A 20,438-nucleotide genomic window follows, 5' to 3' on the forward strand; every position below is an offset into this window, starting at 1 on the left:
TTTTACCAATTATATGCTCATCATGAATACCAATTGGCATTCCAAAGTCTGACTTACTCTGCTCCATGCCACAAGTCTTTATTTGAAATTATTAACATATATATTATTCTGCTATTAATTGTTCTCTTGATTTGATTTTATATTCCCCTTGGATATTAATTTTCAAGTAAGTCCTGGTATATCAACCATTTACTTTTATTGGCCATTTCTTTTCTGTAATATGCTTTTTGAGCTGAGATCCACAAAGGTGCTTTTGGACACAATCTGAGTTTATATCTATTCCATATTTTCAATATGGCATGTCTAATAAAATAATGTTTGAAGTCCACCTTAATTTTATCAAGCCATCCAAACCTAAGGTCATGAACTTCTAACTCTAAAAATCTCTCTTTTCTTAGTATATCCATTCTTTCATTTAGAGCAAACAACAAGCAGCGCTGAATATGCTGCAGAAGATTTCCAAGTATTTGGTTTTTCCCCAAAGACTTTAAGGTCTGGCTAGGGATGCTATTCCTGGGTCCCCAAAATCACTACCACTTCTGCCTTGACTTTATCACACTGAGTTATTATAGTTAACATATTTTCTAATGGGATTTTATTAATTTGCAGAGGTCGTTTATAGTTGTGTGAACTGGATTTCGTTGACTGACAACACTTGTGTATTGTATTTACTAACATATATTTACTAACATACATACATCTTTTTCAGGCTAATGGCTGATTATATTAATGGGTAGATTTATAAACAATTCCTCACATGTTTATGCTTGCTTGTGATACTTTCTGCATGGATCCCAGAGATGGATTGCATAAATCTAAATAACTATTAGATACAAGCATCTAAGAAGATATTTTTCTCTATCTCTTGGCCGCCATCTAGAAGTCACCTGTAGCTGGGTAACTCAGATCAGGTACCCCAGAAGAGATAAAGTTGAGGGCTGAAGAGAACTGGGGCTACAGACTGAGCCATGTATTTATATTAATCACTTGGCGAATGCAAGATGAAATGATAACCTCCAATTTTGTAATAGACATAATTTATCAAATACTGATGATAGAACTGTAATGGCAAACCTATGGCATGCATGCCAGAGGTGGCACGCAGTGCCATTGCCAGCTGCTTTTCTGTGTGCGCCGGCCTGCTGATCTTTGCACGTGCTATAGCCCCAGAAACCTCGGGTTTCCAGCGCTCCAACACACGTGAAGACCAGCTGGCCGGCATTGCCTGCACGTGCCGGAAACCAGAAGACCAGCTGGTTTCGGGATTTCAGGTTTCCAGGGCTGTGGCGTGCGTGGGTGCACATGCGCACATGTTCCAGTTTGGTCACTTGGTGCTGTAAAATTTCGCCATCACTGTGCTAGAACTTTCATTATATATCCACCCATGGAATGTTATCTAGTACTTTGTGATGTAGTGGTTTAGGCAGTGGTTCTTAAACTGGGGGTAATTTGGGTATTTCCTGGGGAGAATGGAGCAATTTGTTGATGCTTGTTTGTGAGTGGAAGGTCCAGTTTGAGACTGCTGTCACTGAGATGCTTGTATAAAACAAAGGATGTCAGAACTGAAGAAGCTTCTTGGATGAGCAGCAAAACGTCTTCAAGGGAAAACAAAGTCCAGTTGCCTTTTGAAAAAACACCTTTGGGACAATCATGACCTAGATGCCCGAGAATCTCCATAGACATGAGGGAAGGGAACTGCTCCTGAGTTCCTGAAGGAAATAGAGACCTAATCTAACAAACAAATGAAAAAGGAATAATATGCTCTGTACTAGGCCCCATAGGTTGTGTGTATAGATGTGCTTAAAGAGGTAGCAGTTGAGGACATTTTTTCTACCATGTTGTCATTTGGACAGCTTTGGTTAGTGACTAATTATTATGTCAGAATTAGCAAGTCATATCATTTGGGGGCAGCAGCAGTAGTCCACAGCAGCTGGCTGTATTTCTTGGGAACCATTCTCTAAGACCCAGTGAAAAAGGAAAGCAAGCAAGCAAACAAACAAAACTAGAAGCTTCTCTGGATCAATAGTCTGTATGTTATCAGGGATGCTAAAGTTTACTCTCCCTTTTCCTCTTTCTCTCTAAGCTCTCTGGCCTTTTTAAGTTAGCATCTTCTCTCTGCAGGTAAGGAAGGGCACCACAAACAGGAAGCTTGTTATGTATTCCTTGCATGTCTAACTGCAGAACCAATTGTAAGCTGCTGAACTCAAGCCCTCCCCCCGCCCCGTCTCCCCACTGGGTTCAGTAGAGGTTTACCTCAAACTGTGAAAATGGATGCTTCATATTTCAACTGAAAGGGGTGAATCAAACAAGGCCTTCTCCATATACAGATCCATGTTTCCAAACTGATGCCAGTCATTCTGTAGCGTTGGAAATGCTTCACACACCTGGCTGGTGATACATCCAGGTCTGCCTTATGGTCATTTTCCTAATATGGCTCGCACACACACACACACGCACACGCACACGCACGCACACACACACACACACACACACACACACAGGGGGGAGAGGGAGAGAGCTATGATCTCAATAGAGCTTTGATGGTTAAACCTATTTGCATGAGACATCATTCTTCCGTCCCTGTAATGCAATGTAAGAATTCAGGAAATGCTGAGCTATAGCACAAGGTCTGGGAGAAAGGAGCTATTGGATATCTATGAATGATAGATGACACTAAAACATGAGGCATTTCAAAGGAATCGGTAGGATTAAGATGTGGACTTCTATAGGACAGCTAAAATAAAAATTAAGCTGCTGGGGCTATGGTTTAAATTGATACGTCTTTATGATTTTGGGTAATTATGAAGTGGAAATGTAAAAAACAAACAAACCCAAATCTAACATCAAGCTTGCATGTGTTTTTGTTCCATTTTGTGCATCTAAAGATTGTAAGCTATCTCTACCATTTTGCATTCAGAAATATTGCCTTAAAAACCTTCCATCCCCAAGGGATTCTCTTAGCAATTCAAAACAGGAGGAGGAGGGAGGAGGAGAGCGAAAGAGGGAGGGCAAGAAAGGAGCATCTCATTGCCTCCGATGACTTTGTGTTGGCATCCAAGGGGTTAAGTATAACAGTTGAAGGCTGCAAGCTTGTCAGGGTTGTACTATTTTTCTAAGGCATAAGAAGAAGGGAGGTTAGGAGAGAGGAGGCAGTGGGGAAATCCAACAGAAGTCGATCTGCAGCTAAGCTTTCTAGACGGTTGGGATTGATGGGCATCCAGAAAAAGGACAGGTCAGCTGCATGAAAAAATATCCCTCTCTTAGGAACTCGGATGAAAGAGCAGGGTTTTACTTGCCTCCCCTGCCTTCAATCTTGCATCCTGGCTGCGAGGAAGGAGGGCAGCTGTCATCTGTGGAGGATTGGAAGCCAGGGAGTTTCTCCTGGGAAGGAGAAAGCCTTCGGTTGTTCTTATGAACAACAAGAATTAAAAACCGTGTCCAGAGAGAAGAGGGCGGGATAGCAGCCTGTGGCTCTAAGGGCACTGAGCATCCCTTCCCCTCCCAGAAGTCCAACCAGAGGCAGCAGGACTGGTGATGCAGCATCCAGCGAAGGGCAGGGCAACCCCAGGAGAGGGGCTTGGGGGCTGAGAACTTGAGAGCACATGGGATATTCTTCAGGTGCTCAGAAGCAAAACATCCCCCCCGGTCATGTCCTGCATGCCAAATGAAGTCCAGTGCTTCTTTGATGGGAACCCAGACGCAGCCGGCTGAGCAACGCATGGCAGAGCCCACGATGCTCTGTTTTTTTCCCTGAAAAGGAAGCTCAGCGGAGACTTCACTGCAGCAGACTCTGCAACAGCAAACAGCACAGATGCCAAATGGTGTGTAGACTCCTGCCACTGCAATGTGAGTGTGTGTGTGTGTGTGTGTGTGTGTGTGTGTGTGTGTGTGTGTTTGTCTTTGGATATGCATGGTGTGTAGGGAAGAGGGAGAGATTTTGAGAAAAAAAAGGTGTATCTATTTTTCACGCTGTCACAATTGTTTCTCTTGTTTTAACCCTGAATAACGAGAGCCTGTAATGTAACTCAGTGAGCAAAGGGCTGCATTTAACAACTGAATCTTTATCAATGCTGTTTTGTAGCCCTTCCAGTTTTAGCAAATAGCTGGTTTCCAAGCAATGTCATACTTCTTGAGGACACCGGGGACATCAGGTTTTTGCTGAGTATGGGATCTTCCCACTATAATAAAGAGAGGTTTTTAGTTCATATAGACACTGACTTAAAGAAAAGAGTCCTCTCTTTTATTAAGCAACCCCTACTTTAGTATTAGACCTAGCTTCTACTTTCAAGACCCTTCCTTCCTTCCCTCCCTCCCTCCCTCCCTAACTCAACATATTGCCAGAGGGAACTTAGGAGACTCTTGGAAACACAAATCTCTGTATTTCTCTCTAAGGTCAGATAATCAGTGTCAGAGACTGAGGCAATGTGGATTGTTTTTCCTTAGCTGTTCTTTCTTTGGCAATGACAGAAGATGAACTTCTATTCAGAACTGCAGCAAGAGCACAGGGAGAGCTTGCAAAGACAACGGATAGAGATAGGAAGAGAAGGAGGCTGGGTTGTAGAACTGAGAAGTTAAAATCTAGACTGCGCTATGTTAATGATGCACTCCAGTGTTCGACATAACAGTTTAACTCAATCTCTAAACCACCAGGCCAATTCCTCAAGGTGAATGCTGAGTCTCAGGTGCTGTGTGGGTCATCTTACTGCTATAGTGCAGGGAATGAAGCCTGATAGGGCTTTGAAGCAATTAGAATATGCTGCGATGTTTGGGATAAACAATGCTATTATTAGCTACTTGCCAATTAGAAAGCTTTCTGTATTTCATATGATATCTTTATTTTCTTAAATGATACAGATTTGACATGATTTGAGATCAGAGGCCTTCTTCAAGTTATACAGACCAAATAAATCCAATTGAAATTTTGTACATGGAATGCACACAGACACAGATACAGACACAGACACAGACACACACACAGACACACACACACACACACACACACACACTTGGCTAAGAGTGTGAGAAAAAAGGCTTATATTATTCTTTCTTTCTTTTTCAGCTGAAAGACTATTTTCACGAACTCCCTGTTTTCATGAACTACATCAAAGTCCATGTGCATAACTTTACGGTGGATATTAGAATCTCAGTGAACACCACTCAACCACCAGATATTCATAAAAGTTTTGATTAAAACTGCCTAAATATGACTGTTGCTACTGGAGATCCCACAGATGAAGCAGCAGCTTTGCCTGGTCATCCTCAGGACACTTATAACCCAGAAACTGATCATGAATGTTGTGAGAGAGTGGTTATTAATATCTCAGGCCTTCGGTTTGAAACACAACTTAAGACACTTGCTCAGTTTCCAGAGACCTTATTGGGAGATCCGAAAAAGAGAATGAGATATTTTGATCCTCTCCGGAATGAATATTTCTTTGACAGAAACAGACCCAGCTTTGATGCTATTTTATATTACTACCAATCGGGTGGCAGACTGAGAAGGCCCGTTAACGTACCCTTGGACATCTTCTCAGAAGAAATAAGGTTTTATGAACTTGGTGAAGAAGCGATGGAGATGTTTCGGGAGGATGAGGGTTACATCAAGGAAGAAGAACGCCCGTTACCAGAAAATGAATTTCAGAGACAAGTATGGCTTCTCTTTGAATACCCAGAAAGTTCTGGACCAGCCAGGATTATAGCAATTGTCTCAGTCATGGTCATCCTAATCTCTATAGTAAGTTTCTGTTTAGAAACTTTGCCCATATTCCGTGATGATGCTGAAGACATGCATGGTAGCAGTAGCAACCCCAGCCCTTATTCCAACAGCACAATGGGGTCTCAACAGCAAACATCTTTCACAGACCCCTTCTTTATAGTAGAAACACTCTGCATAATTTGGTTCTCCTTTGAATTCCTGGTGAGATTCTTTGCCTGCCCTAGCAAAGCTGGTTTTTTTACCAATATCATGAACATCATTGATATTGTTGCCATTATTCCGTACTTCATCACACTTGGCACAGAGCTGGCTGAGAAACCAGAAGACGGCCAGCAAGGTCAACAGGCTATGTCTCTTGCTATCCTTCGAGTCATCCGCTTGGTGAGGGTGTTCAGGATCTTCAAACTTTCCAGACACTCCAAAGGATTGCAAATCCTGGGACAGACTCTTAAGGCCAGCATGAGGGAGCTAGGCCTCTTGATATTTTTCCTCTTCATTGGTGTCATCCTGTTCTCCAGCGCTGTCTATTTTGCAGAGGCTGATGAGAGGGATTCTCAGTTCCCAAGCATCCCCGATGCTTTTTGGTGGGCTGTGGTTTCCATGACGACAGTTGGCTATGGAGACATGGTCCCCACGACCATAGGTGGAAAAATAGTTGGCTCCTTGTGTGCCATTGCAGGTGTATTAACAATTGCCTTACCAGTGCCGGTTATAGTGTCCAATTTCAACTACTTCTATCACCGTGAGACAGAAGGAGAGGAGCAAGCTCAATACTTGCAAGTAACCAGCTGCCCAAAGATCCCTTCTTCCCCTGACCTAAAGAAAAGCAGAAGTGCCTCCACTATTAGTAAGTCTGATTATATGGAGATACAAGAAGGTGTGAATAATAGCAATGAGGACTTTAGAGAGGAGAACTTGAAAACAGCCAATTGCACCCTAGCTAACACAAACTATGTTAATATAACTAAAATGTTAACCGATGTTTAGCTAATAAAAAGGAGGGGACCCTAATAATATACTTAAAATTCAAGTGGAACATTTGCAGATGTTGCATAATACCTTGCACTGTAGTTAATACAATATGTTCTGCAACATGTATTGGTTCTGCATGGAAAGCAATAGTTGTGTAAGTGACTCTTTTTAACACTGAATGCTGAATAAGCTTTCATGCAATTTTTTTCTAATACAGTTTTCTGGGTTTCCAAATATATCAAACATTTAAGGCAAAATTATGTCACAGTATCAGATGAATGGCATTGAAGAAAAACAAAACCCACAACCTCTTCATGTTTCCAACAGTTATTCACAGATGCCAACTAGCTAAACATGATTTAAAATATAGAAGTCAACCCATGCAAAAGAATATTTATTCCAAGGAAATAGTATGCAACTATATAGCTTTCAAGCTTCAGAAATTATACAAAAGGTCATGCATGGTTTAATTAAAGGAAATATTTCTCCAAATTACTTTTTAAAGTTCAGGTTTTCCAGATCAGAAATGCCAGTGAGAGACTGTACCATGCAGGTTATGCTTCTGAACCAAAAATGCTGCATTGGATACATCTACTGCAGCATGTCAGTGTGAGGATTGCAGGAGGCACTGTTTGGTAGGAAAAAAAATGTTGTTGTTGTTGTTATTTCTTTAGTTGAGACTCATCAGGATCCTGGAGACATTTGTTTCTTAAAAAGCATACATTTTTGTTAGGTTTGTTTTTTGGGGTGGGGGTCACCTACATATGCAGAACTGAAAAGCATATTGTTTCAAATGCTGGAGCAAATAAGCTGTGGCCTAGAATATATTTATTCTGCAGAGACATTTAACCAGTATTACAGTACAGCTGCATGGATATTTGTTGCATGGATCTTAATATTTATTACATAAAATATATCTATTTTCTTAAGTAGACTATAGAGTATACTTGTTTATAGTGATTCTAGATTGTCCAGTGGCTTGAAGGAAATTCATGGACATTAAAAAAAAAGAAAAGAAAAGAAAAACTAAAGCAATTGAGTTGAAGGATGTATGCTGACCAGTAATGTGATATGCAAGAAAAATGCCCAAAATGTTTGCTTGCTTGAGTAGGCAAACCAACTAAGGTAATATGAATCATATACATCACATATATATTGAGAAACTGGTAATGGATTCATTGTGATGTCATATATAGAGACATGGCTGACCAGAAATGAGGAAAAATATTTGTAATGAAAGGATCTCTGGTGAGAGTGTCAAACAAATGTTAACTAAACATTTGATATCTAAATATAAAAGATTGGAGCACACAGAGATTGCTTGAAGTATTTAACTGTGCAGAACCTTGAGATTCAAAAGTAAGATGCAAAGGTACAGCATACCTTCCTCTCAATCTGCATAAAATCTGGTATTTAGCATTTTCATAAGAGAATGGGTTTATGCAATAAAGCCAGCCCAAGGCAATTCATTTGGGTACAGAATAGCTTTCTTTCGAAAATGTCCTAATAGAGCTGCACCACATGGCTATAGCAGAGGAAGAGTTGACCATATCTTAATATGTGCCAATGTGCAGCTTGAAAGTTGATGTTTCCTTTGGAATGTTCTCATGCAATGGATTCACTGTTCTCAAAATTAGAGTAAAAACGGTCCATATTTGGCTCTTAGAATCTTTGGAAAAAACACCCAAGTGTAATGTGATAAGAGAACTTTGGCCAACTTCACACCTCAAGCTGGATTAACTGCTTTCCATTAAGGAGGCAATGGCTTCTTCTACATTGACTTCTCTTCGTAGGTTGGCATCTTGGATTTGTACCCTGTTGATGCTGCAGTTGCAACCCTCAAGGGGCTGGATAGTTCTTCAATAAAAGGCAATTCTGCAATCAACGTTCCAGGAAAGATGCATTTGCAACAAATAACAATAATGAGATAATAATGCCTGTGAGCAAATCCTCTGCTCATCACTTGCAAATCCTATACTGCCTTGTGTGATTTGACCCTGAGGTTGTTTGAAGATTCATGACAACCCCAAATTCTAAGCTGCTAAACATTTACCTACATACATTGCATTCACATATCTTTGATGCTGGTTTAGACCTTAGAAAATGGATTTACAACAACTGAAATTCCCAACAAGAAAAGGCAGTTAGATCCTGTAAGTGATTTGGGGTTTGCTTTACTGATCCTATTCCTGCATTGTCATGAATGAATGCAGTAAGGACTAAATCACATATCGAAAATATGAACTGAGTGCTCTGTAAAGAATTTAACACATGATAAAGAGGTTGCATAGGTGTTTATGCAAGAAAACCAACTTGCTAACAGCCCACTCAGTTCACATTTACCTATTGTGCTACGACTCAGCTCATGTTCCACAATTTTGCATGGGGAATATAGATTCATCTGCAAACTGGATATGTGCCAAAATAGTCATTCTGATTGCTTATACAGTATGTGTGTTAAACTCTGTACAAATCCATGCAACCTGCATAATCAACAAGCTATTTGGTTGAGTCTGAGTGATATCTGTTTTTATGCCAAGAGGGAATATATCAGAACAATCTGATTTTAAATAGATTTTAAGAAATATATAAAATAGGTTTTACTGTTCCAGGAAAGACTTTTTTCAGCCTATAAGAAAGCTAACATTGAATATAGCTGAATCTGTCTATTGCTGAGTATTGTTTAAATAACAGTTGCTAAAACGTTGTTTACAACCGTAACAAAAGTTTTTCCTGAAAAAATCTGGACAAAACTCAAATTTCTTGGTCTTTTTCCTACTCCTACTCCAGCCAAAGAAAGGTTATTCCATTTCATTTTGTCATGAAGACTGGAATAAAATAACTGAATAATATAAGAAGCCTTACCAACTATAAAAAGATCAGCAGTGGTGGTGTTTATGAAGTAGTTTTGGTTTACCCTTTATGTTAATGGTAATAACATGGACCATTATTACAGGACAGTGACGAATACCTTTGCATCACATCTCTCAGAACCTCTGTGTTAAATATGCCATGAATTTAAAAAAAGCTAAGTTTGGAATATCCTTCATTGCAGTGAGAAGGAATAGAGTAATCCTTCCTGTTGCCTCAGGCTACTGTCAAAAATATTCTGTCTTTTCCACTGCGCCCCCCCCCCCCTAATAAGGGAAGAAATATACTTGGTTAAAGATTCAAACTGGTCTGTGCTCTACAACAGAAAATCTGTCTGTGCAAAAGTGTAGGGGAAAAGATTATATCAGGAATTCTCACTGGGTTTCGTTCACATGTCAATATGGAGTAGAGTTCCTGCGGTTTCAGAGAACAAGAAGAGGTCATATTTGTAATAGAATTATGAGAAGGAAGTCCAGTTCCACAGAAGGGAAAATCTTTACAATCCTGATTCCGATACTATATTAGATAAACTCTTATTTCACTGAAATTCCCATTTTACTGAAATTCATTTGTTTCAGTATTTGATTTTTTACATTATTCAGTCTGTTTTCATGGCTTTCCTTTTCTTCTGTCTGGAATGAAAAAAAATGGAAGGAGAACATCAAATATAGTGGACTCTGGTGGAGGCTACCTTGAATGGGCATCCCAGTCTGACTGCATACAAAATAATTTAGTTGCATCAAGGGTTAAGAGGTGCAGAGGCACCACAGTACAAATTTGCGAAAAAATAATAATTCATATGAGTTCATGTTCAAAACAGTAGTTGGGATAGTTAGTTGTCCTGATTATTCCATCTCATTCAACTATTCTTGACTATGGATCTGGATAAATGTTTTATTTGTAGAGCAGTCAACTTGAGGTTTCAATAGAGTGACTTTCCATAGGTTGGTCAAACTCCCACTAATTACTAATACACCTGTTTACACCTGTGCAGTGAGGTGTTTTTCTGTAGCATTCTTCTCCAGTCATTTATTTAAGCTTGAAGGATGGATGTGTTTAGTACAGTGAAAATGAGAACAGAAGGTATCTAGATGAATTGCAGTCAGCAAAACTTTCTGTGATGTCCAAGGTCAGATTTATCTTTTAATGATGACTATTTTGACCTCTGTATTGCATCCCAGATAAAATGAAAATAACTTGAAGTTTACCATAGCAGCAGGTTGCCATTGGGTCTTACTCAACAACACTGAAAAAGCTTTGTCTTCTTGGAGGTTGAGGCACAGAGCTGCAACCATAGACACAGGAGGGTGAAGGAGCATATGATACAACAAGATGGTTGAGGTGACTGATGAAACAAGGATGATGTAATCTGCAGATTTTAAATGAAACTTCCTCTCACTGAAATGAAGTGGCCAAACTGCAGATTAAGTAAACTCTTTGGGCAGGTGGAGTTATTCCATGCCAAGAATTTACATTATATTTACATTTCCCTAGATCAAACTCAAATCCTGGTGCCCATGGGCCTATCTATGTTGTTGTTCTGGCAACAATACAGATGTTTTCCTAACTTCCCACCCAGTTTACTTTTCTGTATTTTGGGGCATCTTCTTATCCAAGCACTAACCTTGCTTAGTTTTTTTCAGATTTGGCCAAAGTCAGCCTAGAGAAGCATAGAACAATACTTTGAGAGTTTAGCATTTGATAAGCAATGGCTTCAAATGCACTTGGAAGACTCTGGTGTCACTCTGTCTGAACCTTTTAGAAAAGCAGTGGCTGTTATGGGATGGGTCCCCAACTTATTCCAAAGAGCAAGAAACCATGCAAATAGCTCTACATGGATGATAATAGCTTGGAATGTTTTCATAGGAATCTCACCCAGGTGATGTAGACATGTCTGAGAATCCTATTTTCCAATTTGTGTTAGAGTCAACATGTGGAATATTCTCCTAATCTGTACTATTCTCTACATTGATCGGGTTTCTATAAAAATGACAATTTGAGACAGGAATAGATAAATAGGAGGAAAGGAGAATGAATTAGATTAGAAAGGAAAAAAGAGTAAAACAAAATTCTTGTAAACTGAAGTTAAGTTATCTCCTTGTTTGTCAGCCCTCCCAAGTAAACCAGATAGGAGACGTGACTAGATGAACAAATTTTCCTTTATTGTAAGACTACATTAACAGAAAATTGCAACTCTGAAAGTACAAACTTTGCACCACAGCTCTTAACTGCTTGATGCATTTGGGCCGGTCCTTCCTATATTTCTTTCTCTAATTAAAGCCACTGGGGGCTCCTGCCTCTCTTGTCTGATTGCTTCCTAGGCAGCATCTATTCTCTCTTTCTCCCAGTTGTCCACATGTTCCATTACATAAATATAGCATGAACTATGAAATAACATTTCTGAATATCTTGAAAAATACCTTGCATACTCTTGCAATGTCCAAATCCCATGTGGCTGAATGTACAATAGAAGATAACCCTCTTATAATTCATACACCTGGTAGCTGAATACTCCTCTTCAGAAATGGCCCTGTTTCTAAATCCTACTGAAACTTGTATCAAGTACAATAACAAATTTGTTGCAGTTGGCATCTGAATCCCCAATATTTTATTATTATTTTTATCTCATCCAGTGAACATGAAGATACGAATAATGTTTGTTCCTTAAAACCATTTTTCTGTATGCATCAGAATAAAGTAAGAAGAAGGGAAAGCTAACAAAACATTGCAGGATAACAAAATTTCACTCCTATTCATTTCATCATTCAGCTGACCGCACCCTCATTGTAGATACTCTATATCATTCTCTCTCTTATTCACTTTTTCATCTACTGTCAGCAATTGTTTCCTAAATAAATTTCAGGTCTCTGTAAATATGCCAACGGGTAAAGTGTAAAACTCATCAGAATATGTTTCTTAAGTGGTTACTAACCAATCATCATAATGAACAATGAAGGGTGCATTCTGTGATCATATCTTAATTTTGGGATTAAAAGATAAATTATACATGGGAGAGCTATATTTTATAGGGGCCAGGAATAAAAAAGGGTGTTTTCTTTGTTTCTGCCCTTAGAAAACCATCCAAAATGTGTACAACTAATTTTTGGTATTAGTTCCTATCAACATGGATAACTATATTATAGCGTTCCTTGACTCAATACTCTTCAGCCATATTCAATAATAATGGCTAACATTACCACTGGCATTGGTTATGCTGCTGGGAATGATGAGAATTGTAGACCACTCAAAAATGATTAGACTAGGGAAGGATGCTCTATAGAACTAGATTGATGGCCACCATAACAGCTGAATGTCCAATTTGGACACCCATTTTTGTTTCAGATATAAAAGGCACCTATATTTATCTAGTGAAATAAAATTAAATAAACAATCACAGGAGTCTTCCAAAAATGTAACATATATCTAAATATGTAATACATATTTAGAATGGGGGCCTCCCATTTTTAATACACTACATTTCCATTTCTTACTCGTTTGATGTTAGAGGCTACCCCTAAGTAATGAATTCCAAGTCTATACAATAATTTACCCAAGTACTAAAATGTAGTATTTTAAACATGAAATAATGCAATTCTGTAACTTCATAATGCATTTGGCATAATTGTAAGTTTGAGAAAAGTTATATAACAAGAACACTGGATTTTGCTGAGGCAGTGAGTCTTGTTGAATAATCGTGGATATGTTACTGTTGTATTTTAATTGTGCTTTCTGAATGTGGCAGAAAAACTAAAAAGCAATCAGGCCACATAGTATTTAGCAGGTAATCCTTTAACAGCATCTTATTAAACATTAACATTAACAAATATAGTAATTCACCTAAAGTTACAGACTTTAGATTGGCAAAGCCAAAACAAAAATCTCTTAATATATAAGCACAAGATGAAATACACTAGAGAAGGGTCCAATTTGCAAAACAGATCCAGCTACTTGTATATAATTCAGTGGATTGAAATATGACTCTCTTATTTTCCAACACTGGAGAAATGTATAAAGCTGAGCTCCATTCTTTAATTTGTCAAAAAAGGGTAATTCAATTCCTCTTGAGCTTTTTGTGAATTCTGATCTGGATCTGAAGTTTGCAGCTTGGGTCCCATCACTAGACCTCATTTTACTATGCAGTGAAGCCTAATTATGAACTAAGGCATTTATTTGTTTGTAGACCACCTTCGACCTTTAAATAGCTTTCCAATTTCAAAGCTCCTTAATTCTCTTCCACTCCAGCTATGAGCATAGTCAAAAAATTACCCTTCAATAGGAAGATTAATTTCATTTGATCCATAAATAGAATGGATATATTGTTAGTGCCTGTCGAAGGCACATGTTTTTGGTTTGAAGACCAGAAGCAAGGAGGGGGCAATAGAGAGAGACCTAAAAGGACATAGGGATTTCTCAATGGGATGCAAAAATTTGGAGGCCCACTGTCCCAACCAAAGAGAGTTAGAGCTTTCTGATTCTTTTTGCTGTCATCTAGTGGTCTATCAGATTGTGCAGCTTACATCTGGCAGCCTTACCAAAAACATGACACTTTGGTGCCTCCTCTGTGGAACTAAATTCATTGTGGCATAAGCATTCTTGGATGAAAGCCACTTCTTTGTATGCATATTTTAAAATGGGCACTAGCTCAAAGAAAGCACATGCCACAACGCAGGGCTGTCTTGAAAATGCAATAATTTTTTTTCTTATCTCTCCTTCAACTCGCTACTTGTTTGTTATGTTTTTAAATTATTTTACATCAGGGCTGCAGAGTGAAATCTTTTTCAAGCACAAAATACAAGCAGCCTTTGTGTCAGATTTTAGGGTCCTCAAAGATTTTTTGCAAAGCACACATCCAGATGCTCAGGTGCCCTTTTATTCAAAAGTGCTGAATACCAGCCCACTCTGCAGAGCTCTCTGTCCATTTGGTCAGAATCTGCTTAATGCTTTCTCAGTGGATTGTAATGCTTCAGCCTAAGCTAAATTTATTGTGTACAACTTCCTTCCCTCACCATTGCTGAAAAGATGGGCTAGGTCTTCTAATGCCTCTCCATTGTTTTATTTTTATCATTGTAATGAACTTCTTATTTGCTGATGCAATGTTTCTCAACTTTGTCAACTTTAAGATGGGTGAACTTCAATTCCCAGAATTCCCCAGCCAGCATGTTGGCTAGAGAATTCTGGGAATTGAAATTCACCCATCTTAAAGTTGCCAAGTTTCAGGAACAGCTCATTAGAGCCTAATCAGTAATTTCTTGCTATTTAATTTTAGGGTTACCATTTATCTGCAAAAATCAGAATGATGACTAGATACAGCAACAGGACACAGAAAATTCTTTTTGCTGCCATTTGTTGGCAGTCTAGACTTTTGCCCCAAAATACAATAGCATTATTTTATTCTATTCTGATGTCACAGCTGAATTTCAATATAGCTGGCTTTCTTAAAAACCAACTTTTCATTTTGCTCTTCCTAAATTTATTACTGTGCGTTATCCTGCAGATTCCAATATAAATAAAAGAACAAGCACATGCCACAATGGTTTGGTTTCAGAATATCTGTGTTAATTTACTCCATCCGACAATTCATGAAAATTTTTAAGGTGACAAGAGGCAAATGAATTCCTTAGCTCCTATTTATCTTTTCGGGTATATTTTGGCTGCTATGAGATGTCTCATGTACTATTAAGAATTTAATTCCAAAAACTATGTGTATGTGTAAATATGTAACAAAATTGTGTGTATTCTAATTCTTTCAAGATTTGTAAGACTGTTTTTCTACCGAGTGCAAGGAATGTTATTAGCCAAGTGCAGCTGCTTCCCTGTTATCTAAGGTACTGCAGATGTCCTACAAACTCATATTACTAATTATTGCTTGAAATGTGAAAAAGAAGGACAATGGTTCAAATAAGTATGTGTTTGCCTTATTTAAGAGAATCAATAAAAAAAGGAAACCCAAGAAGAACTCATAATAAAGATGCCATGGAACTGAATCTTTTGTTTCCATGGTTACTGGAAGAATGGGACCAATAATGGTGAGAGGATGCTAAAGAAAGAAAACTCAGGGGAATGTTGAATCATTTAACCATGTGTTTGCTTGACGAAAATGCATACATCAGCCACATTTAAACTGCACAATGTATATAGAACTTATTGTTAATGAAGAGAGTTAAAATATTCTCTGCCACTAAGATGGTTTATTTGTACACGGTCCTAGGCTTTGTGTGTTTCCTATATGGACATTTGCTATTTGGTTGATCATGTGTGTACAAAACATATTCTTGACAGAATATCACCAATTTTGGAAATGTCAACCATCCCAGTTAAAAATAAATATTTCTGTTACAAAGAATTCATTTTGTAAAAAGAGGATGAGAAAGAAGAGAGAATAGAGTGCAGAATTATAGTTAGATTAAGATTTTTTTTTTAAAAAAAGAAGATTTCTTCCTCAAAAGTCTTCATACATTTATTCCATTGTATTCTGACTTTTCCCACATATTTCTGCTGCTGTTTGCTGCTATTGATAATTATCTGATAATATAATTTATAACCCATCAAATTGGTGGCTTACAAATTCCCAGAGGATGTCATGTTAGGGATATAGGATTGTTACAGGGTATTCCTTTTTTGGCACCTACAGTTGGTGTACCCAAGTCACTATTACCTTGGGTACAATATAATATGTGAAAAACACCAGAGAATGGCTATTGAAATCCCTTAAATATTCCAGTCTTTCTCATCTTGGCACTCTCCACAACTTTCATAATCATGAGTCAGATTAATCATAGGCTGTGCAGAGTGGGGAATGATTGAAGACATATTCACAATAGCTGAACAGTCTGACTTGATTCCTTCTAACTGGCCATTTGTACAGTATAACTTGTTTGAGAGCCAGTTAAGCTGCTGGTTTAGAAACCAGGAAACTGGGGTTCTAGACCTCCCTTAGATATGAAAGCTGGCTGGGTGACTCTGAGCTCATCGTCTCTCACAATCCAATCCACCTCACAGGATCATTGTTGTGGGAAAATAAGGAAAACTATTAGGTATATTTGCCATTTTGAGTTCACATGCATGCGTGTACACATACATGCACACACAGATACACATACATACATACAAGATAAAAATTATAATAATTCAACACCCCTTCCCTGAATGTATATAAAAAATTAAAACACAATGTTGTGCTAATATGTGTCTTAATATTTCTCAGACATTCTTCTAGGTTCTTCGTTTTCTACCTTATAGGTAGTCCTCGACTTATGAACAGAATTTATGTTGCTAAGTGAAACATTTGTTAAGTGAGTTTTTGCCTCATTTTATGACTTTTCTTGCCACATTTGTTAAATGAATCACTGTAGTGTTTAAATTAGTAACATGGTTGTTAAGTGAATTTGGCTTCCCCATTGACCTGACTTGTCAGAAGGTCACAAAAGATGACCACATGATCCTGTGACACTGGTCATAAATAGGAACCAGTTGTCAAGCATTTGAATGTAAATCACGTGACCATGAGGATGCCGCCCTGAGTCTCTCGAGAGTGGGCGGCATACAAATCCTAATAAACATAATAATAATAAACAACTGTAATGGTAATAAGTGTGAAAAATGATCATAAGTTATTTTTTCAGTGCCTTTGTAACTCCGAACGGTCACTAAATAAACTATTGTAAGTCAAGGACTTACCTGTATTTCGATTCACATTTTTTTCTGGATGAAATTTCTGAGATTATTGTTGGACAAAGTAAAATATCAGTTTGTGTAGTTATATATTGCACATTTTCCTGTCCCTCTGAGGCTTTATTGGTTGCCCATATTTCCCACTCAGACAATTCTGAAATTGTCATCTTTCCCTAGGATGTCTTTCCTTGGGGCTTAATTTAACCTCCAGGCTACAAGAAGGTTGATTATATAACAGCATTCATACAGTTTCTGAACCTTATTCATATTAAGTATGGATAAAAAATTTCTCAAGGAAATTCTACTCTATCGGACCGAATGAAAACTGCTTGGGGACAAAAATAGAATACATGTTCTTCCCAGCAGAATTATTTATTAACTTGTTTCAAGGGCACTATTTCTCTTCAGGGTTTCCTACAGCAATAGTGCTAGCATATGACTTGGTACCTATAACACCATTGTTTCCCATGTCACCACAAGTTAGAAAAGAAGATAGCCTGGCATTCACTTCTGTAAAGGTGAAATTGATATTACCCATTGTATAAAGTTATCTCCAAAATTCATATCTTCCAAAACCTTGAACAAGAAAGATAAAGGTAATATAAGCTAGACTATGATGCTGACTTCATCTGTGGAATGCCATTTGAAATGAAAGTATTAAGGGTATATGAAGATAAAACAAAAAAATGGGGGGGGGGAGAACTTGCAGTTTACTCTTTCTCTTGCAATTGAGATACTTTCAGTATGGAAATATTATAATGGCAACCACCAGAAAAGTGACAAAGACAGCAGAAGGTGGAAATAATCACCACAGGAACTTGTAGGTAGAGGAAATACTTTATTTCTGAAAATGTTTGAGGAATTAGGTCAGGGGTGGGCTGCTATGAGTTCATCTGGGTAACTAACATTATGGCCAGTTCAGAGAACCTCCAAATCCCACCCCTGGCTGGTCCCAACCACCCCGCCCCTCCCACCCCGCCCTGCCTCTCTCCTCCCAGGAGTCTCCACACGGCCTGTTTTGGATGCAAGGTAAGTTCAGAGCCCGTGTGGAGATTCGGGGAGGGGGAAAAACAGGCCTCCTGAAAGTTCCAGACTCTGGAGGCTCTGGAGGGCCTCTGGAGCCCAGGGGAGGCAGTTTTCGCTCTCCCAGATGCTCGAAGAAAGCCTCTGGAGCCTGGGGAAGGTGAATAGGCCCCCCCTGCTGTGGTGCAGGAGGCCAACTAGGCCACACCCACCATGACCACGCCCACCCAGCAACTGGGCAGAGAACCCGTTGCTGAAATTTTTGAAGGCCACCCCTTAATTAGGTAATAAGTTAGCTGAATCACTTGATGCTAAATTCACAGCTTTTGAAAAACAAATGGATTAAAGTCTTGTAAAGATAAAAGAAGTTAAGAAGATGGAAAGCTCTGTAAAACAAGTGTCCAGAGTGGCAAAACAATTTAATGACAAAATGAAAATTTGGAATTTAAGATAGAAGTTAAAGACAGAGAGTCGGGAAAGAGAACCAGATAATTTGCTCTACTAAAATTAAGAGAGAAGAAATTTTGTTTGAGATTTAGAGCATCCCAGAGAATTCTGGTGAAGATATTAGAAAAAAAGCTATTAAAGTTTTAAAATTATTTTGGGATCAGGATGAGGATACAGAGGCAGCAATTGATAAAAGTATGTATAATAAATGCACATTTGTGGACATAAGAAATGTTCCAAGTGATGTCCTGGTGGACTTTGTCAGGAAGAACACAAGAGATCAGGTTTTGCAGCAGCCTTTAAATATAGAACTGAAGATTGATAATATAGAAATAATTGTTCATAGAAATAAATTGTTATTAGAATTTTGCATAAGAGAAAAGCATGTTCTTTTAAAACTGAATTTTAACTAAAATGATGGTTGCAAGTTGTTTATAATGATTCCAGCTAACAGACTAAAAATAATTGTTTCACGAATTCATTTATAAGGCTCAATGCGGGCTTTTACCTAAAGATGGCTAAAAGGCAACATTCAAAATGCATTGGACATATTCGGAGCAACAATGAAAAACAAGCCACATTGGTTTTCTTAGATGCAGAGAAAATCTCAGACAATTTAAGTTTAATTTATTTACAGTTTCATTGGTGGAGAAGCAATAGAAGACAAATTAACCTCTAAACGAGTAAACAACATTAGCTTACCTCAGAACTCCTCGGTGACAACCCTGTGTATACTCAGCTTCATTAAGCCCCAAACTCATAGCCTTTTTCTTTCTGCCTGTGTCTTACCTCCTACTCTATCCAAACATGTGTTGTTATTATTTTTCACCCATTTAACTTAGCTTGACCCTTCCTCCACAGAAAAGAGAAAATAAAGATAAGTCAACTTCTTGAACCTCTTCTTTGCTTTTTTATTTCTTTATCCATACATTTCCTTTCAAAATGTGTCTGCCAACTTTGCCTGTATGAAGATAATCTCCAGCATGCTTCAATTACATTAAATCTCTCTTGTTCAAACCCTCAAGCAGCAAGCTGTGCCACAGAAATGATTGTTAGAAACTAACAATCTTCTCTTCTTCTTCTCTTACATTTGGCTCACTCAAATGAAACATGACTCACAAATCATTTCATAGTTCTTATGTTATTTCTACTTCAATATTCTGATATTTTTTCCCAGACCACATTTATGATGGTTGTGTTTAACATTCTGTAGCTTTCCCCTTTAGTCTCTACTAGCAGGTTTCCGAACATTGGATCCTCCTGCCAATTTGTTGACCATTGCAGTTCTTCACTGCCCCAAGATCTCCAGCTTCCATCCAGTGTTTGTTATCTGCTCAGCTATTACAGTTTATATGCTGTGTAGATGTGTTTCTGGGTCAGGTGTATACTGCTGCTGCAGCAGCTAATCATGTGGGAACCCCGGTGCTTTCATTAGCTGCATGCAGTAGGACTCTAAAAAATCTACACATCAATTGTATATTCTTCACAAATTTTGCTGCCTCAAGGCTCTGTGACTAGTTATTTCCATTGTCTGAAAATCTCAGTTTGTTACTCGTTTTGATGTAAAGCCCACTGCATCTGCTCCAGAAACATAGCTATTTGTCTCCATTCTTGCTCCATTCATGTACTTAGGTTTATAATGGTGCTTCTGGAAAATGCAGTGTTATTTTTGGAGGAGCAGCTTACTTGTGTGTACCCAATGTCCAAGTAATGAGAAGCTTTAGGGATTGTAGTAAGT

At 38.3% G+C, this 20,438-nt stretch overlaps 1 protein-coding gene across 3 annotated transcripts; it reads left to right on the plus strand.

Annotated features, from left to right (window-relative positions):
• Positions 1 to 3,149: 3,149 nt before the first annotated feature.
• On the plus strand, positions 3,150 to 17,240 carry LOC106551979 (potassium voltage-gated channel subfamily A member 2). Of its 3 annotated transcripts, XM_087719851.1 has the most exons (3): positions 3,150 to 3,821; positions 5,060 to 6,563; positions 16,764 to 17,240. In XM_087719851.1, exons 2-3 carry the CDS (start codon positions 5,204 to 5,206, stop codon positions 16,796 to 16,798), a joined length of 1,395 nt encoding a protein of 464 aa, XP_087575977.1. In that variant the 5' UTR covers positions 3,150 to 3,821; positions 5,060 to 5,203; the 3' UTR covers positions 16,799 to 17,240. The 3 variants fall into 3 exon arrangements, with proteins under 3 accessions (XP_087575977.1, XP_013925629.1, XP_013925627.1); XM_014070154.2 differs by lacking the exon at positions 16,764 to 17,240 and having other exon boundaries at positions 3,150 to 3,846; positions 5,060 to 6,922; XM_014070152.2 differs by lacking the exon at positions 16,764 to 17,240 and having other exon boundaries at positions 5,060 to 6,922.
• Positions 17,241 to 20,438: the final 3,198 nt, after the last annotated feature.

The sequence above is a fragment of the Thamnophis sirtalis genome, unplaced genomic scaffold, assembly GCF_051295495.1.
Source record: "Thamnophis sirtalis isolate CommonGarterSnake01/CBP01778 unplaced genomic scaffold, rThaSir2_p1.2 scaffold_7, whole genome shotgun sequence".
In the NCBI taxonomy this organism is placed as follows: domain Eukaryota; kingdom Metazoa; phylum Chordata; class Lepidosauria; order Squamata; family Natricidae; genus Thamnophis; species Thamnophis sirtalis.